The following is a 24,349-nucleotide window of genomic DNA, read 5'->3' as shown; positions in this document are numbered from 1 at the left end:
GCCCAACCACGATCAGTGCCTCACTGAGCCAGAGACCATCCCTGGTCTGAGGAACTTACAGTCAGGACAGACATCACAGTCAAAGGTGGGGGAAGAAAGGAGTTTAATATAAACCAAAGTGATGGTTTATAAATGTCATGTTATGTCTATGATTTTTCTGAGGACGGCTAGGGGGTTCGTTTATTTTTATTTATTCATTCTCTGCATTAAATATCTTCTAGGCGAGGAGTGCGGACAGGAGGGAAGGCAGGAAGGGATAAGCTGAAAGGAAAGACAAAGGAAGTGAGAGGGACATTGAGGGGAAAGAGAGAAGGAAGGAGAGGATCACAGAGAGCAAGAGGAGTGAGACTGGTTTAGTGACTGTCAGCGATAGGGCTGGAGCAGAGAGGGAAGAAAATCCAGAGTAAAAAGCCACATTTTCATGGGCCAGTGACATCACCTGTGGTCCAGATGTGTGATTCTGGATGGCTCTTTGATGCATTTTTTTCTTGCTTTTCACAAGCAAAACACAATGTAAACGCGGCAATGATTCATGCTGTATCCTGTGGCCTGGCTGCCATCTCTAGTCTCCTGGCCTAAAGCAGGCATTTCATCCAAGTCCACGTGGAGCTGGGACTGACATTGCACAGTACACTCCTCACGCCACACCACGGTATGATTCATGGCTGCAGGATGTTGGGGAATGATTGAAAGTGACCACAAACAGCCACTATCTCCCAGCTCTGACTAACAAATAGGATATCCTCCTTAGCGATGGCCAGAGACCCGCTCCTGGCTTTTCAGTGTCCATCTGGAATTATTCAGAACAGGATGCACACAGATATCCTGCAGAGCGACTGCTCTTCATTAGTCACTTTGCTCATCTGCCGTTCCATAGACTGGCCTAGTTGCTGATTACCAATGAAAACACTCAGTGTAGAGTAGTAGGAAATTCACCTCTACGGATGTAGCGGAAGTGAGGGGTGAATTGCCATGCTGGGAAGGAAAAATCTATCTGCAGGACTAAGACATTTTTGAAATATAAGCAGGCATATTTACAGGAAACCTACAGTTGCAGAAGTGACTGTGTCTATGCCATGCCGTGGGGGAAGGGGATGGATTATTTTAACACTTACATGTGCAGAGATAAAGCAAAAGTATGGCTCTTCTCTACAAAGAAATCCTACAAGCTCTCCTCTGCTCACCAACCTCCTATTGAAATGAATGGGACTTCTACAGGCAGAGGGGACTGCAAAATAAGGCCCCCACAGATGCATGGTAGCCCACTGACAGGGAGACATGGTCAGAGCAGTGCAAACCTTCACTAGAAACCCCAGAATCATTCCACGCTCAGCTGGGTTTGTGTTAAATTGCAAACCGTTGAGTTAAACCAGTGATAGGCCCAAATCAAAATGCTTGATTTGAAAGTCAGGGGACTTGTCTGATCTCATTTACATGGCTGTATCTCTGTTGACTTCAATACTTCAGTGCATTTACTCCTGCTTTAAACCACAATGAGATCAGAACCAGACCTCACATCTCTACCATCGACAAAACTAACACTTCATATCCAAACAGCCCTAAACGTTAGGTTCCAAATCCAGGTCAGACCCTAGCCCAAACTTTAGGGTATTCTGATTCAGCACAACGCTCTGAAGAGAGAGGTTCGAGCCCTGAACTCGGCTCTGCTCACTTGTTGGTCCAGGATTTTGGTTGAGGCCTTTCTCTGCTCAAAAGACGGGCCAAGGTTCATGGGAGAGATTCTAAAGGTGCATTACAGTTTGCAGCAAAGACACATAAGGAGAGAGGTAGCATGATGTAGTGGATGGGGCACTGGCTAGGGAGTCAGGAGACCTGGGTTCTATTCCTGGCTCTGCTGCTGACTTGCCCTCAGTTTTGCCACTCATCCTTTGTCCGTCCTGTTTATTGTGACTGTCAGCTCTTCAGGGCAGGGAACGTCTCTCACAACGTCTTTAGATGGCACCTAGCACAATGGCGCCCCATTTCAGTTGGGACTTTTACGTGTTGCTATAATAAATAATAATAATTTGTGGTTTCATGTGTCATCTACACAAAACAAGGGGACACTTGGCAGTTTCAATCTGAGCTCCTCACCGTGGTTTTTGGTTTGTTCCTTTAGGGGAAGACATGAAGAAACTCCACGAAAAAGAGGAGAGAAAAACAGGGAGCGGGAAAGAGGGCCCAGCAGTGAAAAAGGGAAACATTTTCTATTTTCCCGTGGTGATTCATGATAACTCCATGTATTTATAGTCTGGAAATTTACAGTGGCCTCTTAATCACTCAACTCTCATTCTCTCGAGATCCATAAATGGTAGCCCTCTGCTACAAACAATAACACACCATTGTTATGATCATGTATTAATAATCGTCAGCACAAAGGGAGGAAATGCAAACGTTTGGAGGGAGCCTGGGGAATGTGCTAGCTGTTCACCAGGATCTGGAATGCGGTGCATCCATGACCGTTACACTCTCCACTTCTGGTCTGCTCACATTAAGCAACGTTTAGGGGCTTGATCAGTTTGACTCTAAGGAGAGATGAACCCAGCAAAGTTTCTGTGTTTATCAGAAAGTTGAGTAAACCCAAACTTCAGCTCTCGTTAATGAATTGGCTCTCTGGTCACAGGGTTCTTGTGGGCAAGAAGGAAGCAACCAGGGGTCTGATCCAGAGCCTGCTGAGGTCAGTGGTGTCTTCCACTCACTACATTGGGTTTTGGATGCAGCCTCAAGCTGCCTCCTCTTCCCTGCAGAGAAGAATGAGCTCCTGCAGCATGGTGCTTGTACAGGACCTAGCACAATGGGGCCAGAGTCCATGACTAGGTGCTACAGTAATACAAATAATTCTCATGGGTCAGCCATAAGCAGCCAACCTGCTCCTCCTCCTCAGGCGGCAGTTATAGCTTCCCAGTGTGCACATGGGATCAGTGTTGCGTTCTTAGGAACCCTGGGCTAGATCACTCTTGGGGACTGTAGCAGGGTGGCTGCCCTACTCCTGCAGAACAGGGGTTAAAAGCAGCCCTGGAGAAAAGGAGTGAAAAGCAGCTGAGGGAGTGGCTGACCGCAGGTGTGGCCATCTCACTTAGGGCCCAGCTGGCCCTGATAAGAGGGCAGGGGGCCAGGAGCTGTCAGAATCCCTTTCTAGCTCTGGAGTGGGAAGGGCTAGCTGTCTGGGAGCAAGGTACCTGAAGCAGAGCAGTGGTGGGGAAGGGCAAAGGGAGCTAGGGAACTCCCGCCTGGTAAACCCCCAGGCTGCAGGCCTTGGTGAAGGCCTACAAAAGGTCCTGGGGCTGCAGAGAGGCAGCCCAGGGATAGGCAAAGGCAGCAGGTCCTACCCCCTTGCCAATTATGAGTGGCCATTACAGACTGCTGTTTGCCCCAGTGAGCAGGGGCTAGATGACGACTGGCAGTAGCCACTGAGGCAAGGTGGGCTTAGAGGGTTGGGGGTTCCCCTGGAAGGGGAGACCCAGAGTGTGGGGGTACTGCTGGGGCAGAGCCCTGAGGTAAAGGGGCACCGGGGTCCATGAGGGACATGGGACCTAAGGCAGGTGAGACACCAGCCAGAAGGAGGTGCTCCGGAGCTGAAAAAGAGCTAATTCCCAAGATGACCAGTAGGAGGCGCCACACCGGTGAGTCGTCGCTTCACTACAGGGACCCAAGTTCCTCTAAAGTGCTCCTCCTTCCTACAGATCCCCTTTGTGTGTCCCCTCTTTCATTAGCTAAGACATCACAGCTGCAGCCACCAGACAGTAGCAAGCTCCAGAGCCCTCTGTTAAATCTGAGACAGTCCTGCAAATGTCCTTGACCATAGGTTTGGTGGACCCCAAAATCTGGCTCTGAGTATGGGTCTCTAACAGTGCAGCTGGAAGCTGACGTTCCACCTTGTCACACCAGGAGCACAGCATAAACCAGAGCAATTTCACATACTCCTGGGTTTTAGGTGTGCAGACACAACTGCAGCTGGATCCATCTGAACCACCTGCCCAGCTCCAGGTCAGTTAACTCCACATGCTCTCCGTCAATGTGGCAAGCCTGCTGGACATGTAAACCCAGCACTCTGAACTTATCCAGGTTGGCTGGGTTTTAAGCAGGGAGCAAAAAATAACGGGCAAAGATCTGCTGTCAGTGGGGTTGCTCTGGGTTACACTGGTGTAATCGAGATCAGGATTTGACCTAAAGACGTTTAGGAGCCGGATTTTCTCCTGACTTCCGCCTGTGACCATCAGGGCTAACCCAGTGAAGTCAACAGAGTCAGACTGGTGTGAGCACAGAATCCGGCACTCTGAATTCCTTGGTATGCAGGGGGTTGAAAGTCAACGTACTAACACAGACGCCGCATTGGCGGCAAATAGCTTTTGAGGATGGGAATGCTGCCAGCAAGGCTGGGATCTCTGGAGGGGCTCTTGATGTTATTTGCTTTCAGCAGTGGGAGAGCCAAACTCACAAAGAACGCCAACAACCCAACACCACACCAGAAACTGCACCACCACTGCAATTCCCTGAACAGATACTTGGCACAAACAGTGGATTGTGTGCTGCCTCCTGAGGGACAGGAGAAACAGAAAGGTGTCTCTGTTCACGGGCTAGGAAGAGAATTCCAAAACAACTTGCTCTCGACTGCAGCCAGCTTAAAGCGTAACTCTTATTGCCTGTTTTTGAGGAATTTCAAGTTAGCCACAAAGGACGTTCTGCAGCACAGTTGATGTACAGAGTCAGTATGGATTTGGTTTTGTAGCCAGTGGTTCTCAGAGGGTACATTTCTCTCTGTAATTATGAAAAGATCCTTCTCCCATGTCACGTTTCCATTCTTGTGGATTTTAATGAGTCTAAGTGATGTCTTCTACACTTCACTTAAATGACCCATCATTGTGATAATAATGCTTTACACTTCCGGTGGCTTTTCACCCGAGGAGTTTGCAGCCCTTCACAAACCATGAGTCCTCACACTGATCCTAGGAGGTACGTGATCACTGTTGTACAGATGGTAAAGTTGAGGCACAGCGTGGTTAAGAGATTTACCCAGTTATGGAAGAAGCCATCTCGCAGGCAGGAAGTGTTGGAACCAGGAATAGACCCATAGGCGGTTAGGGCTAGAGCGGGCTCAACCCTCCAAAATCTATTTTTGAGCCACCCTGCTACCCATGTGCATGCCCAGATCAGCTGGGGAAGCCCCATGTCTAGTGGGGCCAGAGGCAGGGTAGGGTGTCATGGGGTGTGGGTCCTGGTCGCTCGCTGGATTCCTGGAAGGTGGAACTAGATTCCTCAGTCCCCAGGGGGTGATGGCTCCTGACTGGTGCCTCCCAGGAAGGTTTGATGAGACGGGGCGAGAGTCCCAGGCATGGGGAAGGGATCCTGAGGTGACTGGTGGGGAGAGTCCCAGACCAAAGGAGAGGGATACTGAGGAGATGAGGATGGGGAAGGGGAATTCCAGGAGATGGGGGGGGGAGGCCCTGAAGGGATGGGGGGGAAAGGGGCATCCCAGGCAGTGGCGCTGGAGCAATTTTTATAGTGGGGGTGCTGAAGGTGGAAACCATGTATTTGGTTGTTGTTACTACTTGTAGCCGGGGGTGCAGCCGTACCCCTAGTTTCAGCACCTCTGGTCCCAGGAGAAGGGGGAGATCCTGAGGGAAATGGGGGGGAAAGGAGTGTCCCAGGAGAAGGGAGGAGATCCTAAAGGGAATGGGGCGGGGGGAAGGAGTGTCCCAGGAGAAGGGGGGAAATCCTGACGGGAATGGGGGAAAGGAGTGTCTCAGGAAGAAGGGGGAGATCCTATGGGGATGTGCTAAAAGGAGAATCCTGAGGAGGGGGGAGATCCTCAAGGGATGGGGAGGGGATGCAGAGTCCCCAGGGACAGGGGGGAGATACTGAGGGGATGAGGAGAGGGGGAGTCCCAGGATAGGGGGCAGACCTTGAGTTGCTGGTGTGGGAGAAGGAGAGACCATGAGGTGATGTGGGGGGTGGGGGGGGAGGGTGAGAAGGGGAGTCCCAGAGAAAGGGTGAGATCTGTGGTTATGCGGAGGAGAAGGGGAGCCCAAGGATAGGGGGCAGACCCTGAGGTGATGGAGGGTAGAAGGGGAGTCCCGGGGGACGGTAGAGATCTTGAAGCCCTGTGTCTGTGTGGCAGGGCCAGGAAGGGGTCAGAGTGGGGCATCACAGGTGGAGGATTTTGCCTGACGGTGGATACATGCCTCAGATGACACTGTGGTGAGCTCCTCTGAATTGCCAAGCAGCGAGGGCCAATGGGCCGGAGCAGGGAGCTGCGGGGAGACTGCAGGGTGGGCTCTGCTGCCTGCAAAGAATATTTTCACCAGTCACCTATGAATAGACCTCGGGCTCCTGACTCCCAGTCCTCAGTGGTGCAATCCCTTTGACAGGGATCCCTGTTTGGCTTCTTCCATAACTACTGACGATTCCACTTTATAAAGAAGCCAAACTAAGGGGTGTCTAATCCCTCCTGCCACTCATGCTGCTACACTCCTATTTTGAGCCTGCTAGCTCGATCAGAGCTAGCACAGGTATGTCTACTTGAGCTGGAAATGACAGCTTCCAGTTCCCCTTAGCTCTGCAGCCTAATACACACTGAACATCTTGACAGAAGCATCTAAGCATTTTCCACAGGAAAAAACCTTATAAAACTTGGGGCTCTAGGCAGTTTCTAGGTGAACGGTACCTGGAAACTGGCTCATTGGGGAGCTGAGAGGCCAGATGAGCAGGGGGCACTAGCTGGAAGATGAAGAATGAATTTCAGCAGCTAAGAGACAAGGCAGATCAGTGCAGAATCTCTAGAGGAGATTCTGTCTTTCTACTACCAGGCGCCCTCTTCAATCCCCCAGCATGTGCTTCCCAAATGAGCCACAACGACTGATGGCCACCAACCCAGTCATGGGGAGGAGATGGCTGCATAGGCCGGAGGTCGTGAGAGACAGGCTGGGTAGCATCAGGGAGATGAGTGCGTGAGGGATTTGGAGGAGCAGGGTGTGGGGATAGGTCAGGTAGCAGCAGGGAGCTGAGAAGACTGGAGATGACATCCTGGGGAGAAAGAGGAAACTAGCAGTGAGGATAGGAACGGGGTCACATTGGAGCCTGGGTCTCTTGTTGGGTGTGGGGGTTTTGGGTGAGGGAGGAGGAGGAGATGAGAGACAGATATTACATACCCAGAGAGACCGAAGCTGAAAGGAAGAATCTTGTTACTGTCAGATTCATTTCTGAAGGGCCCATCTTTCACCTCACCTGGCAGCTCTTGCATAATACAAAGCTACATCTTCCTCTTTTCTCCAGCCGAGGGGCAGGAACCCATATTTCCCATGTAGTTACAAGGTAAAGGACTTACCGGATGACAAAAGACTGCCACTGCTTCCGCTGATAATTTTGCCTTTGCTTCCCATGTTGGCTAGTTTTGAAGTCTTCAGCGTTCCAGTTTCAGTCAGATCAATAGCGATTTCACTTAGGCTTCTCGCAGCATGAATCTTGGACTGGGAATAGACACAGAGCTGTGTTTTACACTCTGGCGTTGCTTTAAGAGTCACAGAAGCAAAGAATCATTTCACCGTGGCAGGAAACAGGCCCTCAAAAGCCAACTCAGCCAACTCACTTTCCCAAGAATGGAAGGAAACTGGCACTCGAATGTCCACGTTGTCTACTGCCCTTGTTGTGTTTAGAATCTGGGGGCAATTCTGCCATTGCTTCTTTGTTCGTTAATATCTCTCATTTGCCAGGGACTCCTTTCCCCTCTTCCCTGCCCTTAAATCAGAGAACCACATCCAGAAAATCTGAATGTTAAGAGCTACAGTAAGAAACCACCAAAAATGCCAACATAATTAGCACCCTTCTCGCTGGGTAGCCTCAGTGCAGAAGCCATCCAGTGCCCACTAAAGTCAACAGGACTCTTTCCATTGGCTACAGTCAGCTTTGTATCTGGGCCTGAATGAGCACAAAGATTTACTTAGGCCCCCGCACGGTCCCTTCATAATAAGGGCTGGGAACCCTGGTAGGAAAACGTGGCGCCCATGACGTATCTGTTAAGAACAGAGGACTTCACTCTGCAGGGCTGTATAAAGCTCTACAACAGAAAGCAATGCCAGGCTTCAGTCCTTTACTATGGCTGTGCAGACTGCAGGCTTGTCTTCACTGCAGCGGCTAGCTCTAGGGTCAGCAGCGCTAGAGCTTCGACCCACCCACACCCCGGATGGGCCAGCTAGCTCGAGTGGAAAGCACCACTTAGCTCAAGCTAGAGATATCTGCATGTGGACAGGAGCTGGGTTGGGGCCAACACTTGAAGTATTCCATGAGCGATGCTGCTGTGAAAACAAGCCCTAGATATTAGCAGTGTTTTGTATGTACATGACAATTTTAGTCAATTCTTGTGTCTGGATTACACACCTCATCTACTTTACAATAGGAATTGCCAGATTGTCAATGGTCAGTCTAGCCCCGTATCCTGTCTCTGATAGGGCCCAGCTCCAGATGCTTTAGAGCAGCGGTTCTCAAACTTTAGCAATCCGAGGACCCCCATTTTGATTTAAAATTTTTCACGGACCACCCCAAGCCGGCTTCTAATTTTCCCTGGGGGTGCTCAACCCCTACTCAGCCCCAGGCCTCGCTCCCACTCCACCCTTTCCCCCAAGGCCCCACACCCGCCCCACCTCTTCCTGCCCCATCACTGCCCTGCCTCTTTCTGCTCCCTGCCCTGAGCACACCCTGTCCCCGCTCCTCCCCCTCCTTCCCAGCACCTCCTGCACGCCGCGGAACGGCTGTTCCGCGGCGTGCAGGAGGTGCTGGGTGGGAGAGGGAGGAGTTGATCAGCAGGGCTGGTGGTCCTGGACATAACTCGTGGACTCCCTGGAGTACCCTTGTGGATCCCCCAGGGGTCTGTGGACCCCCGTTTGAGAACCTATGCTTTAGAGAAATGTGCAAGAAACCCTGTACTAGGCAGTTATGGAAGAATCAGCCCATGTGGAAAGTTTCTTCCCCCCCCCCCTTCAATTAATTAAGAACTGGCTTATGCAAGGCCAGATTAATCTTTTGTGGGCCCTGGTGCCTGGAGAGTGGCCCTGTCCCACGCTCCATCCTGAGGCCCTGCCCCTGTTTAGCTCTTCCCCCCCCCTCCCCCGCAAGGTCCTGCTTGCCACTCACATGGGAAGGAGGGGGCGGAGTAGAGTGAGCAGGAGGCTGGAGGAAGAAGGGGGTGGAGAGGAGTGAGTGGGGCCTCGGGGGGAAGAGGCCGAGCAGGGGCGGGGTCTCATGGGCAGGGTGCGGGGTGCAAGGCCATCGTCTGGGCGCCAGGGCTCCTTATGAGTGTGGGCACAGTACCATTGTAAACCCAGTATCCTGTACATTGTAAACCCTATTCTGTACATTGGTTATTAAATCCACTAAATAAACTAAAAAGCCAGGCTAAGCAAACAGAAATTCCTCCACCAAAAAGAACCCAATTGGATGTGATTTGAGCATGCTGGACATGGATCTGAGAGCTGACTGTCATTCAGCCTCTGCTATGGAAATTGGTTTTTCTTTCAGACTAGTTTTGAACCTAAAATGCTTTTAACAACTAAAACCCCCAGTTTTATAGAGGTCTCAGGGAAGGCTTCCCATCTGAACACTTTGTAAAATCCTGGATTCAGACAGCTGGGTGCCCAGGCCCAGCTCATAAGAACCTGAACCTCCACTGCTGTGTGGAGCTTCAATTAATGCAACCCTAAGGATATGCTGACCTTTGGTTAACCTGGAGTTTCTATTAACTCAGAGAACTGGTGTCACACTGTGCCGAACGATCCGGGATTTGCCAGTGGCCTGAAAATCTTCATTTCATGTTTAATTTTTGGGCCCAGTTGTGGAACCCGTCTCTCCATTGGTGGGCATTTACATTAGCAGTCCCATTTGATGCAGTAGGACTACTTGGGTAAGTAATTCCTCCCCCAGGCTAGGAGAGGTACTATAGCCTTAATGTTTTCAAGTGGCAAATGTTCACAATGTTTGGAAGTCTGATTTGGGCAGGCACCCAAAAACTAGGCTGCGTATGCCCATTGGAATGAAAACGGAATCCTAGAAATCTTGCAAGAAAACCTGGTTCTAGGAGATATCCAGCCTTACTTTGTGCTCTGAAAAAGTTCGGATAGTTTAGATAGGTTAAGGAAGGCAGAATGGTCTAGCACTGGGAAAGGAGAGTTCTATGCTCCATTCTTGGTTCTTACTAATTTGCCATGTGATCTTGGGCAAGTCACTTAACCTCTCTGCCTCAGTTTCCACATCTGTGGAATAATAAAGGGGATAAAATGGATCCCTACTTCACAGGGGGGTTTAGGCTTAATTTGTGACTATATGTAAACATAGTGCTTTGAGATCCTCAGATGGAAGGTGCTAGAGAAGTATTACTAGTCACACATCCTCTATTTATCTTAGGTAATTATGTGACATTCATTACTGTAATATCTGAGCACCTCACAATTTTTAACGTATTTATCCCCACAACACCCCTGTGAGATAGGGAACTGTTATTAACCCCATTTTACAGATGGGGACCTGAGGCACAGAGATTAAGGGCTGCATGCCGAGCCTCCTAGCCATTCAGCCTGCCTCTCCAATAGTACCTGCATCACCTCAGGTCAGAAACATTGGAGGAACAGTCTTTCAGCCTCTTGGCCTTGCTGTTTCTGGTCAAAACTGAGAAGTGCTGAGGCACGTGAACGGAACAATATTTTTAAAAGACATTCCCTTCACAACTTTTGAAGGTTCAATCTCAGTTCTAGCTGGTGGGTCAGGTTGCTTCATATTTTGTCTGAACTGACTATCCATAGAATCATAGGGTTAGAAGGGACCTCAGGAGATCATCTAGTCCAAAGCAGGACCAATCCCCAATTTTTGCCCCAGATGGCTCCCTCAAGGACTGAACTTACAACCCTGGGTTTAGCAGGCCAATGCTCAAACCACTGAGCTGTCCCTCCCCCACTTGCTGACCAGGAGCCTGCACATGACCTGCTTGATATTTGGCCATCTACTATCTATCTACTTGGCTAGTCTGATTTTCAGGGGTGACAAGTCTTTGAGCTATTCACACATTAGTGATTTCTTATCCTCATGCAGCATGTGCTGCATGTATTTGTATTACAACTTCAGGGAGACGCCCTGTGGTTCAACCCCACTGATCTCCAGGGTGTAAATCGGAGCAGAAATTGGGCCCATCTATCAGACTGCGCATTGGCTAACGTCCTTATAGAACAATGCTGAGCAGAGGTAGTAATACTAGATGGTATTACTACAGTCCCTTACTGGCATGCAGACCCTGCTAATTGCTGGAAACATGCCCTCCTTTGTGTGTGCGTGTGTAAAGTTAGTGCTGATAAAGATCCTGGCCAGAAGTTCCTGGAGCCTGAAGTCCGCTACTCATTCAGACAAAAGCAAGGAGAAGTACAACTAAGAACAGGCAGTGCAGGCTTCCCCAGTAAAAGCCTGACCCAAAACCCACTGAAGTCAGAGGAAAGACTCCTCTTAACTTTAACAGGCTTTGGATAGGACTCAGGTCCACAGTCTCACTAACGTACATAGAGGGAATACTTCTATAAAGGAGAAGGGTTTAGTTTCTACACTGCTTCTACCCTTGGCCTCTCAGTTGCCTTACAATGATGATGATTAACTTATGGGGTTTTTGTACGTTGGAGGGAACAGGACTCATATCAATTAACTCATTTCACAGAGGCCACTGAACAGCTAGTTATGCGGCCTGGGCTGGATTTGTATAGGCAGCTCAGCAGTTAAAGGCTAGACTATATCCCATTACCGCTCCCCTGGGCCATTCAGTCCCCAATTCTGAAAATTTTGAATGAATCATTGCACAGACCTGGTAAGTCTCATTTATTTGGAGGGAAACTTGCTCATTTGGGATTAATTTCAAAGCAGTTTTTAAGATCAGTGGTGCCATTCCAATGAGGTCAGATGGTCTACGGAACCTGCAGTCGCACAAGGGATGGATTGACACCATGGATCAGTTTGGCCTTTTCACTTGTGCTGAAGGATTTTGTGCTGTGTGTGTTTCAGCGGGACATTTAGACTCTCTCTCATCTTTTCTGACAATTTAACTCATTTAAGCTCCATGCAACTGGAGAGTCCTGCTGCATTCAAGAGCATCTGTGTTATCAGAAAGTCCCACAAAAACAAGTCTCTTGAGACCAATATGGCAAACGTTTGACTGACTTGGTGTAGTCACCAATGCATAGACATGGCTCTTTGCCTTGCTGACTTTGTCTGCTCTGTGCAGAAAAAAGGGGAACTGACAAGAATTTTGCACCATGAAGAGTTCATTCAGAGAGCTGGAAGTCTTGTAAATTTCCACATTCTGCTTGAATTCCAGAACAGAGCAGATAGAAACAGTAGCAGTAAGAGTTCAGGGTCTCCAGGGTCTGGCAAAATGCTCAATTGTGCATACGATTGTGAACAAAAGCTGTGGATCGGTTTTCCTGCAAGCGGGTCAAAACCAATGCATATTATTTATTTTGTTTTTTAAATCCAGTAGATTGGCTTTGCAAGCAGAGCTGTGCCAAATGTCACAGCAACATCTGAAAAGATGCAGGACTTGCTTGGTTTCAGGTTTTGTTATGAACTCAGAATTCAAGCCCGGTTTGTCAGAATGTATTGTGTCATACAGTGCTGCATCTAATCTCATCTCAATTGCTAGAACCAATCTGGGCCCAGTTTTGAGCAAGTTTCAGCAGGTTTATTGTCTTTTGTCAAAACCATGTGAAATGACAAGTTTTGTTGCAAAACCAGGGAATCCTGTATGTTTTGCTTTCAAGTTGGGATTAATCTAAAGGTGCAACTGAGGGCTTGTCTCCACTGCGAAGTTGTCGACAAAACTTTTCTTTCACGGGTACTTTAAAAAGGTCCCCCGCGAAAGACAAAATGTTTTGCCGACGCAAGTGGCAGTGTGGACGCGGCGCTCCTCCTAACGCCGCTCGCGGGGCTAGAAGTATTTTGTTGGCAAAAGGGCTGACAAAGTACTGAAAAAGAGCTTTGTCGCTAAAATCTGCATGGTGTAGACAAGCCCTCAGAGTGAAATTTTAAAGGGGTGCAAACCCAAGTGAACTGAAAAAATATTTGCACAAACCTCTAAGAACTGAAGCCATCAAGTATCTCACAGCTTCACTTTGGAGTGTCCATTGCTGGTTTTATAAAACAAACACATCTAGGAACAACACTTTGATCTGCTTGATTAGCCCTGCTGAGCTATTAAACTTACTTACATTTCATAGTGCTCTAATTTTCTGGCTCAGGGGTGGGAAAAATCACTCCCCTGAGCGCAGCAAGTCAGAGAGCTTTAAAGCGCTAGTGTAGACAGGCTCCCAGCGCTCGGAGCTAATCCCCTGGTGGAGGTGGATTACCAGGAGCGCTGGGAGAGCTCTTCCCTGTGCTTGCACGCGACCACACTCACACTTCAAAGCACTGCCCTGGGAGCATTCCCGCGGCAGCGCTTTGTAGTTTCCAGTGTAGACGTACCCTTAAATGAGCCCAGCTGAGACGTTTATCCATCAGTCTTGGCAATGTCCCTTAAAGATGGGGACAACAGACTAAAATCCCAACCCTTTCAGAGAAAGGGACAAAAATATTTGTGTGTATTAACATCAAAGCAATAGCATGACAGTGGGATTATTGCGACAAAGCATTCTGACAGGGTCACAAACATGACTGATTGACTGATGATGGCTGGTGGGTGGTGTTGCCTGTGGGCGTGAGAGAGAGATCAGATGCGCACTCACAATCTGAAACACAATCTGCTGGCAACAAAAGAAGCTAGCCATGAGAAGTTCCGGACACTCAAAACCCACCCTCCCACCAAGAGGAGGGGAATCTGCTTTTGTTTGTTGGTAGCTTCTGATTTTGAAAAAGAGCTAGGCACTTTGAAAGTCCCCACAGGCTCTAATGTTCCAGGCTACATACAGATTTCTCCTATTCACAGCTGCGTAGGGAGGCGAGGAAAGTGCAGCTGCCCATGATGTCTAGTGGGGCGCAAAGGGTATGAATATTTGGAACTTCCTGAGGAACGAGGGGAGAGCAGATGAGGGTTCAAGAATCTGGTGGCCCCACTAGACAATTCCTACAGTGCCTCTAAGCTTTGTTACACCAGCAATGTTCATATTTAAAGGGACATCACCTGTTTCAAAATCATACGTCTGTCTGAAAATTATCTCCCTGCTGCTCTTCCAGGGTGGGTACACCTAAAATTATAACTGAACAGGATTAGAGAGAGGGGAAAAATACATTCCTCTCTATTTTTTGAGGTTGTTTCCATTGTGCATTCGACAGCACTTTGTATATAACCAGATTAATGCTATGTCTACACTATAAAGATAAGTCGACCCATGTTAGGTCAACTTACAGCCACTGCATTAATTACTGCGGTGGCTGATGTCCTCACCAACTGAAGAGAGGCGGGTAAACCCTCGAAAGCTTATGCCCAAATAAATCTGTTAGTCTTTAAGGTGCCACCGGACTCCTTGTTGGTTTTTATCAGCAGGAGGAGCATTTCAGTGTGTACACTTCCACTGTTTTGTCGACAAAAACTGTGTAGTGTAGAAAAGACCTAAATATTTCAGTTGTATGGTCAGTTAGTCAGCTTGTCCTTCACACCACAAAAAGGGGGAGAAAAACTATTCCCCTAGGGAAGTGTGATTATAACACCACAGAATGGTGCGGGGGGGACGGAACGGGACGGATGGACACGAGACTCAGAGGCAGATGTAGAACCTGAAAGTACTTTTAACGGATTTATTTGAAACGGATCTGACTTCACAGTGGTATCTCTTTGAGAACTGGAGAATATGCTGAAACAATATGGAGAGGAACGCAATCACGTTTGGCTATTCTGGTTTGTTCCACCTAAGCCCTCAGATCCCCCCCTCCCCCCCCAGGCCTCTGGGGAAATCAAACTCCCTTGTTCTGGCACAAAACCAACAATATTTTAAGCCATTTCGTTAGAAGCATAAAATGAGGCAGTCCAGGAACCACGCTGTGGACTGGAACCCGCAGCTCGGAGATGTGGTGAGTGAGCGGGAGCCATCTACAGCGCGCTCCCCTTCCAATGAGCGTCTTACCTTACTCTGCTTTCTGTCCAGGTAGAACTGGTGCTGGCTAATGGCCATAGCCCAGATGGACTTGATCAATGCAGGACAGGCGTACCATGTATGCACGGCAATGCCACTGTGCCCAAACGTTCTCCTGGTCACAGACGCCCTAGACAGGAGGATAGAATGAGCTGTGTTTGTGCCAGGGTTTCCTCTGACTCTAAACAGAGAACGAAAAAAATGATCAAACAGCAGGTTGGCCTGCAGAATAAAACCAAGGACCGTGCTGAAAAAGCTGCTCCCCTTATTGTTCTGGGCTAAGGGAAAAATCACAGAAGGGAAACGGCGGCCACCTACACCAATTGAGCCTTTATTTTACATTGCACGTTGACGTGCAAGCTGCCGAACCTGAAAAGCACTAACAGTGATTGCAACAATATCTCGGGGTAATATGGTCTAGTGGACAGAGTTTGGATTGGAGTCAGGACTCCTGGGTTCTCTTCCCAGCTGTGCTTCTGATGCCCTGAGCGTCCTTGAGAAGTCACGGAGTCCAAAACTGCTAAAAGTATGCATCTCCAGCTTCCCTGGACATGGGATTGGGATCAAGCCACTAGACTATGAAGTCCAGCACTCTCCCTGACAAAAAACCCCAACCTGGTCAGGTAAAGGGGCCTCTTTATGTGACCCTGGCTGGGCGTAGCAGAGGAGGCCAGTATGGAAAAGGCTGAGAACACTGCAATATAGGATAACACAGAAACCTGATACCAATTGTCATGGACTTTTGTCTGTGGGGTGTGGCCACGCAACACAGGGTGGTAGTCAGGTGGTGCAGTGGTGGGGGGTGTCTTTGCACAGTGCGGGAAGTAGTGAGGTGGTATCGCTGTGATGGTGAGGGGGTGCATCTGTGGTGTGCAGGTGTAGTTAGGGGGTGCAGCTGTGCAATGGACGAGGGTGAGCAAGGGAATCTTTCTCCAATGCCCAGAGGTGATAAGATTCCCTGCTGAAGCCCAGATTCCCCCCCACACACACTCTGACCCCCCCCGCCATCTCTTGGCTACAGCTTTAACTGGCTCGTCAGCATCCTAACTTTCACTTCCAATTCCATGCTATATCTGTAGGTGTTCGCGTGCTCCTGATTTAATTTCTTTTTGTGGAAGTGGGAGCTTGAGAAATCGACGCAGGAAAAAAAAAAAAGCCAAATTGCAGAGGAAAACTGAAACTAAGCTAAGAACAACTACAGAAAAAACAAACAAACCCCAAATCCCAAACCCTGCGGATCCAGAACTGAAACTGCCAGCCCAGGCTTGGCTTTGCAGACCATGGCCACTGTTGTGTCTGGGACCATTTCAATGGCACATTTTTATCACAGAACCAAATCGGAAGCACCAAACAATGTAGGGTTAAAAGTTTTCCAGCTGAATGTGCAGATGAACAGGCAGATGGTCACTGCTCAGAATCCAGCGAGCGGTAATGGGGGGTGAGGGCTGGAAGACTCAGAGTGCTGAGAAACAGCATGATCCAGGAGCCAGGTGAAAGGCTGTCACTGTTGGTATCATGTTTTGGTGTTATCCTATCGTCCAGTGCTCTCGGCCTTTTCCATACTGCCACTGCTTACCCCTCCCCCCTGCACAGAGCCGGGAGTTCGCTGGAAATGCCCTCCCACTGAGCACTATGGTCACAAACCTCTCCCACCAGTTCTCGATTCCCTGGGAGTTGAAACATCCAGAGTTGAGAGCCCCTCCTCTATTGTTAGGAGCTTTATATTTAAGCACCTTGGCCCAGACACACTGGCACACTCCGGAGGCTTTGTGCTGGTCAAGTAATGCAAAGCAGCCACAGCGTACTGGTGAATTGAGCTCCTTATATATCCAGGGCCAAAGGCACAGTTCAGCAAGGTACTTAAGCATGTGCCTAACTCTAAGCACTGAGTAGTTCTACTGAGGTCAGATTTAATTACTAGCTTTGACCTCTTGGAAATGTCTTCCTCAGATGATTCTCCTAATGTCTTCCTCCTCTTACTGTAGAGAGTAACAGTTTACATTTCTGTAGTGACTTCCACCCAAGGATCTCAAAGCACTCTACAATTATGAATGAATTAATCCTTTCAATGCTGCTCTTCTTCCCCAATAGGTATTATCCCCAATCAACAGATGAGGAAACTGAGGCTATGACTACACTACCACTGGATCTACGCTCCGGTGATCGATGCACCAGGGGTCGACTTAGCGGGTCTACTGAAGACCTACAGATCGCTCTCTGGTTGATCCCGGTACTCGACCCCGAATGAGAAAAGTAAGGTAAGTTGACGAGAGAGTGTCTCCCGTTGACCCAGCATGGTGTAGACACTGCAGTAAATCGACCTAAGCTACATCAACTCCAGCTACATTATTCACATAGCTGGAGTGGAGTAACTGAGGTCGACTTACTGTGGTAGTGTAGACATAGCCTAAGACACAGTTAAATGACTTGCCCAAAGGAGGAGGTCATTTGCAGCGCAAGGACTATAACTCATGCCTTCTGACTTCCAGCCTTGTGCATTAACCACTCACCCACACCCCTCCTTCCTTACTATTCTGCTTGTGAGCGTGGGGAAGCTGACTCAGACTCTGGTTTGGGCTGACTCAAAAGAAATGCTGAGAGCGCGCTGTTCTGGCCATGTCCCCACCCCACAGACTACGCAATTTAGCATGAAAAAGTCCACGCCCCTCCACCCCCACCCTCCCCGGCCAGGAGACCAGAATCTGAAATATGTTCCTTCAGGACTCCCAGCTGATAGTGCAGCGTGGGTTACTGTTTTACACTAGAAGCGGCAGTCTGGCATTACAAGGCATTAGAATTAAACATGTGCTGTCTGGCTTTTACATTCAACACGCTTCTATTCTACACAGTGAAAAATTAACAGAGTAAAAATCATTTGCACAATATAGTGCCTAGTCCACATGGAATTCAGGATATGGCATTTATGCAACTCAGTAAAGGTTACAGGGAAAGGAATGGGGAGGTTTTCCATGTCAGGGATCCAAACCACCTAAATTCAGATTGCAAGCAGTTTGGGATAGGAGCGGTTCAACTGTGCACAGATATAATGGGTGACCATATTTTCTCGCGTGCTATTGAGTTGCGAATTTAATATTGTCTTCACATCTCATAACTACTTGCCTTCCTTTCTGGAGTGCTCTTTTAGTAACTCTGATTAGTCCCAACTTAAATGACACATTCTGCCTTAGGGTCGAGAGTGTCTGTGGGTCTCTGGTTTGTTTGTGGTATGGGCTTCTGCAGGACTGACTGCGGACCAAGGGTCTGACTGGGTAAGGGAATGTAGGACTCCTGATTCAGCAGGGTACCTAAGCATGTGCCTAACTTTAAACATATTCATAGCTCTGTTGGCTTCAATGGGACTACCCATGTTCCTAAAGTTAGGCATGTGCTTAAGTATCTAGCTGAACCGGGGCCAGGAACAGGACCAATGGGACCGGACGGCCTGGTTTACACACCGTTTTTGTACTGCTTTAACAAATGTACGGAAAGAAGCCATACTGATATAAGTCCCTTTAGAAGGGTGGGTGGTTGTACAGATATGCTGAGGCACAAAAACTGTATGTAGGCTAGCCCTAAGAGAAATACACCAGAGCTGCCATGGCTGGACTGCCCACACCTCTGGCTCAGAGACTGTTGCCTCTGATCTGGAACCATTTGTCAAAGCAAAGGTGACAGACCCGGCACTTTCCTGCAAAATCTTTGGGAGATCTCACTGTACTGTTTATGTAGCATTGTGGCCCAGGGCTTGTATGTCACTCCATGGGGGAGGGTGACCATAGCTCCTCAAGGAATTGATAACAGTCTGGGGGGTGATTAGGCAATTTCACAGAGGTTGTGAACAACAGCCAAAGAAAAGACTTTTGGATCAACAACCTGAGTTTAAACTGACTCAGGGCCCGTGGTGTGATCCAGCAAACGGACAGGACCTTCTGTCCAAGGGGGGAGCCCCAATCCTGGGAAGGGTTGGAAAGTTTTGGCCTACTGAGGCCCCATAAGACTGCCGGGTGACCTCTGGTCAGTGTTTAGCAGGCATGCATTCAGGAACTTCTGTTGGTTTTTGTTTTCTTTGTAATACTTTCATCTTAAGAATCAATGGGCTTGCTTAGGAAGGGCTGAGTGGTAACAATCATGCTGTTCACAGCATTCAAAGAGAAAGCGAAGCACAGACACTGGGCTGGCTTGCCGGGAATACCACAGTGTACGAACTGTGCAGCCTGGAAAACCCCCTGGTCAGGACGCAGAGAGACATGGGTCTCTGCCCAAGAGAGGTCATGGCTGGGAGCCTGAAAGTGGGTGCCCTTGGTGGACCATGGAGGTGGAATACAGGTACAGTTGCCCTTAACTGTGACCCCTGCCAAACCACATAAATGGCACAACAGACAGTGATCTTTGTTGTAACATGAACTAGGATTGCAGGCTAAGGAGCTGCAAAACATGTCACAGGGCAGCACCTAAATTAAATCTGAGCTGGAAAGACAGGACCAGCTTCTTCTACCCTGGCTCTTGCTGAGTAATACCTTGCTTTGCAAGTTGATTTTAACAGGGACTACTTGTGGAGTCATGTACTACGCACAATGGGAACCTTTCTGCTCATTTCAATGGGCTTTGGATCAGGCTTAATATGGGCAAGACTCTGACCCAAAGTGATTAAAAGTGTTACAGACATCTTAACTTGCAAGCCGTCTCCCAAATTAGAGTAAGCAACAAAGAAACGTTTCAGAGTAACAGCCCTGTTAGCAACAAAGAAACGTATCTCATTCAGGAAACCAGGCTTAGATCCAGCTCTCACTTCTACCTGCATTCCCTTCAGTGAATTACTCCGGAGTCACACGGGGGTACTCCAGTTCTGAATATGCCCCTCAGTCTCTGAAGTTGTAAGTACACTGAGATCCTCTAGCTAAGAGCTTCACATTAGCACATGGACTGCCAGGAAGATTCTCAAAGGCATAAATGAGATCTGCAGATAGCTAGTTTTTGCGAGCAATTTGCAAGAGGGCGTTAGCTCCCCAGCAGGTTAGAAGAAAAGAAAAGGGGGAAAACAAAACAAAACAAAACCAGACCGTACGGCTAAACGATCGCGCTGAATGTGAAGCACATGCTGGAAACTGACAGCAATCACCGGCCATAAAAATCGCATCCACTTTCATTCACCGCCGCAACCGACCCCGTACAGAGCCCAGGCGCCGGTTTCATTCAATTCCCTCCGTGTCCCCCTAGAACAGTTGCTGTCCATCACACACATGGAACGAGCCGCTCCCCTCCCTCCCGTGCGAACGGGCACGAATCCGGATTACAACCCCGCGCGCGTGGAAACCCGCCTCAGGCAGGCTGGCTGTCGGCGGCCGGCTTACCTGCGTGGGTCGTGAACTTCCACGGAAAACTTCTTCTCTCGGAAGTACAGGTTCTCTAGCTGCCTCCATTGGAAGATCTGCCGGGGAAAAGCCTCGGGTGAAATGCAGAGCTCATTGCCGCGGCGCGGTACCTCCCCCCGCGCGGCTCCCTCCTCGCTCCAAGAGGCGCAAAGCAGAACTCTCTTTAGCCAGGCAGGGCGCGGCGTGGGTGCGGATTTCCCTGCCCTCCCCCTCCCCAGCAAGAAACAAACCAGCCCCCCCCGCCGCCGCCAGCCCTTTGTTCGCTTTGCACAACCCCCCCCCCCGCCCCGCCCCGGGAGTAAGCAGCCGCCAGCCACCACTGGTGCTGAACTGAGCTTCCTCCCGCGCCCGGTGCTGAAACCGGGGGGTTGAGCGCCGGCCCTTCCTGCCCGCCAACGCGCGGCAGCCCCGGACTCGGGCCTGGGAGCCGCCCGCCTGCCCGGGGCGCGGGCGGCGGGGTGACCCGAAAGCCACGGAGCGAGCAGCCTCGGCTGGGCTCGCAGGCAACGAGGCCGGCCCTTGACATATGCAGACAAAGCTTCAGCCACATGCCGGGCGGGAGGGAAAGGCCGGGGTCTGGGCGCCCGTGCACCTCGCCCGGCTCCCGCCACGCCGTTTCATCCCCCCCTCCCCGCGGGCCCGGTTGCATTCGGCTACGCTTCGAGCTTGGGCAGGGCCCGGGAGGGTCTTTCGGCTCTGAAGGGGAAAGCCGCAAGGGGGGAAGCAAAGAGGGAATCTTGGTGGAGGAGCTCAATTCCTTCGGCAGCTACAGAATTCCCAGCTCGCTCTCTTTTTTTAACAGGGCTTAATAAGATATAAAGCCACAAAAGCCACCAAAGGACAAGCAGGAGGCCTTCCCTTTTATCTGCAAAGAATGCGCGCTTGGCATGCCTGGTAGCAAACCATGGAGCACTCCAGCTTGACACGCTTTCCTAGGGAAGAAGAGATTTAGAGGAGCCCAGGAGATATTTTGTGGGCCAGATCCCCAGCTAATGTAAATTGCCTCTGCTGAGGATTGACAGGTGAGCTCCTATTTAGAGATGAGCTTTCATCTGTGATTAACTGCCAGCTTTTACAAACATGAACTAACCTTTGCAATGTATTGTTTCTGTTTATTATGGTGGTAGGGTGGCCAGAGAGCAGGTGTGAAAAATCAGGACCGGGTGGGGGATAATTGATGCCTATATAAGACAAAGCCCCAAATATCGGAACTGTCCCTATAAAATCAGGACCTCTGGTCACCCTATAGGGTAGTCCCCATTGTGCTAGGCACTGTACAAACACAGAATGACAGAGGCTGGACCCCTAAAGAGCTTATAATCTACATGCACAAGACAGAGCAAAGACAGAAGAGAAGGACAGAACATACAGCAGAAAGAACACCACAATGGCTGCAAATGTCATGATGTTTCCGAGGCATCCTCTGATTATGATTATTACAACCATCCTACAGAGAGGTTCATTGACTTGCCCGAGGTCACATTCTGAGTCTGTGACAGCGCCAAGAATAAAACCGAGTTCCGGACACTCAGGCTACTTGTTTCAGCCACTAAACAACACTCTTTCTCCCCTTTGATTGAGAAAAGGCAGCAATCACCCGCAGCATGAATGGATATCTTGGATTCCTTCATCTCTGCCCCAGATTAATCATGGACAAATTGCAAGGCTGCAAGCCCTGCAATGGTTATGTATCTGCTGCTGAACAGAAGCACCAGATCCCACCCTGTCTAAGCAAACGCTCATAATAAAAGCAGCTCCAGTGGAATTCCTATCGTAAGGAAGAAGCAGTAGCTTGTTACTCTGAGATAAACCAAAACCACCCACCCCTCAATATCGAAGTTACAAAGATAACTCAGTTAAACAGAAAATGTGCTTTGATCTTCATTGATTGATCAGCCATGGGGGAGGAGGAGGGTGGAGATCTAAAAACTAAAGCTATCTACAGCATAGATACAGGTTTCAGAGTAGCAGCCGTGTTAGTCTGTATACGCAAAAAGAAGAGGAGTACTTGTGGCACCTTAGAGACCAACAAATTTATTTGAGCATGAGCTTTCATGAGCTACAGCTCACTTCATCGGATCCCTTAGCATAGATACAAGTATTCTCCCCTGTCACTACTGCAGTGGCACTGGAATTCAAAACCCGCCAGATGTTTGTGTTGTGAAAGTTTCCAACCAAGAGATTTTTTTTAATATGGTGGGTGTAGAGAAGGAGGTGGAGGGTGGAGAACACACGCCAGCACCTCGTGACCCCTCGGCACACAATCATGCTCTGCCGATAAAACTCCAGATGCCCGGAATAGCTGCTGGGGACTTGTCTCACTTTCAGTGCAGCAAAAGCTGCTCAGTTACACTGCGTTCTGCAGTTGTCCCTGTGATCGAGCTGAGGCTGGCAAAATAATAATAAATAATAATAATAATAAAAACCCCCAAAAAAACCCAGAAGTGCAACATTATCATTATGGAGCTAATTTGTTTCCCAGGTGGAAAAATTAATCACTACACAGAAATGAACTAGCCACTTCTGAGACATTTTCGTCTCATTAAAATAACCCACAAATAACAAGGGCGCATGGAAGCATCCATGACCTTATGCAGAGGGGAAAGATGGCCTTGTGGTGAAAGCACTGGGAGTCACGTGATCCGAGTTCAATTCCCCACTCTGCCAAGGGCTTCCTGTGTGACCTCGGTCAAGTCACATAAGAGGCGGATTTCCAAGGTCACCAATGGTAGCTAGCCATTTGTGCCTTGGAAAATTTCCCTCAGTCTCTTTGTGCTTCCAGTTGTCTATCTGTAACATGGGGATACAGTAACCCTACCCAAGTACCCATTCTCACAGGGCAGGGGAGATGTTTGTAAATGTTTGGGAGGCGCTCACAGCGGGACACATCAATACCTTGATAAGCAGAAGCTCACAGCTTTCCAGTGTTTCTCCCACTGTTGACTTATGTGGATAAACAACAGATCCTTCCCTCAGTGCAAATGGGACTTTAAAGCCTCATCTGAGTGTCTGGCAGCAACTGCTCCCTAAGTATGTTCATATACAGTCACAGAACCAAACTGGCTAGAGACAGAAACGTGCGTCCGATTAAATCATCCAGGCCATCTTCCTTGACCAGTGCTGAACTGTTCCCTACCACCTATTCCCTTGATGCTTTCTCCAGTCCATTATTGAACTGCTCAAGCAAGGGGGCACAAGTCCATTTGCTATAGTTAAATTGCACTATATCTCTCATGTGATTAAGTCTAACCTGTACCATGCTGAATCATTGCACTGTGTTTCTATTTTCTCTACTTCCTTTTGGCTGTGCACAGAAAGAGACAAGTCCGGGTGCTTAGGAGGAAGAGGATGAAAGTGATGCTACATTCTGATTTTTAGGGTCTTGTCTTTGTGTAAAATGCTCGTTTCCTGAACTTGTACATATTTTTCCGTTGCTATGACTCTGCGCTCCTTTAAATTCCTAGATGCTATTCAGTTGCCTCCCACTTAGGGCTCAGTGATGATCTGAGAGGTTTCACCCTTCTGATAGGGAATGCAATATGCAAAAACCTTAATCCTCAGAACTTTCCTGTTGGCTGATCACATCCCCAGCAGGAGAAACTATGTCTAATTTCTTTCTTCAGCTGGACCCAATGTAATGTAACCAAGATGTTTCCTTCACTTGTTCCCCAGTTTATTATTGTTTCAAATCGATATTGGTTATTCAGTGACATATGCACAGGGTGTCATTAGCCTGACCTTTTAATAGAGGGCATAGCTTTAACCCCTCAAGAGCCATTTATCATGCTGCTGTTTAAATCTTCACAGGGGAAGGGGAAACAGTAAGAAACTGACCATGTGCTTAATCATGCATAATCATGCAGAAATCCAGTCATAACAGCCAGGACTGTTTAT

At 48.9% G+C, this 24,349-nt stretch overlaps 1 protein-coding gene and 1 long non-coding RNA gene across 16 annotated transcripts in view; one reads left to right on the top strand and one right to left on the bottom strand.

The window, feature by feature from the left end:
• Nucleotides 1-24,349, bottom strand: part of FRMD4A (FERM domain containing 4A) — a 573,140-nt gene that overhangs the window by 29,384 nt on the left and 519,407 nt on the right. For 10 of the 15 annotated variants that reach the window (XM_073328715.1, XM_073328720.1, XM_073328712.1 and 7 more), the window contains 3 exons: nucleotides 20,435-20,511; nucleotides 15,075-15,264; nucleotides 7,325-7,466 (listed from right to left, as the gene is read on the bottom strand). In XM_073328715.1, the coding sequence (XP_073184816.1) occupies nucleotides 7,325-7,466; nucleotides 15,075-15,264; nucleotides 20,435-20,511 (409 nt within the window). The remainder of the gene's footprint in view (nucleotides 1-7,324; nucleotides 7,467-15,074; nucleotides 15,265-20,434; nucleotides 20,512-24,349) is intronic. The other 5 variants (XM_073328718.1, XM_073328722.1, XM_073328711.1 and 2 more) reach the window with 1 other exon arrangement.
• Nucleotides 16,863-20,387, top strand: LOC140905414 (uncharacterized). Its single transcript, XR_012156846.1, has 3 exons — nucleotides 16,863-16,939; nucleotides 17,175-17,341; nucleotides 20,301-20,387. It is a non-coding gene; the product is annotated as an uncharacterized lncRNA (long non-coding RNA).

Source organism: Lepidochelys kempii, chromosome 1, assembly GCF_965140265.1.
Source record: "Lepidochelys kempii isolate rLepKem1 chromosome 1, rLepKem1.hap2, whole genome shotgun sequence".
NCBI classification, from domain to species: domain Eukaryota; kingdom Metazoa; phylum Chordata; order Testudines; family Cheloniidae; genus Lepidochelys; species Lepidochelys kempii.
Note: the sequence above shows the minus strand (reverse complement) of the source record. Positions and strands in the feature narration are given on the sequence as shown.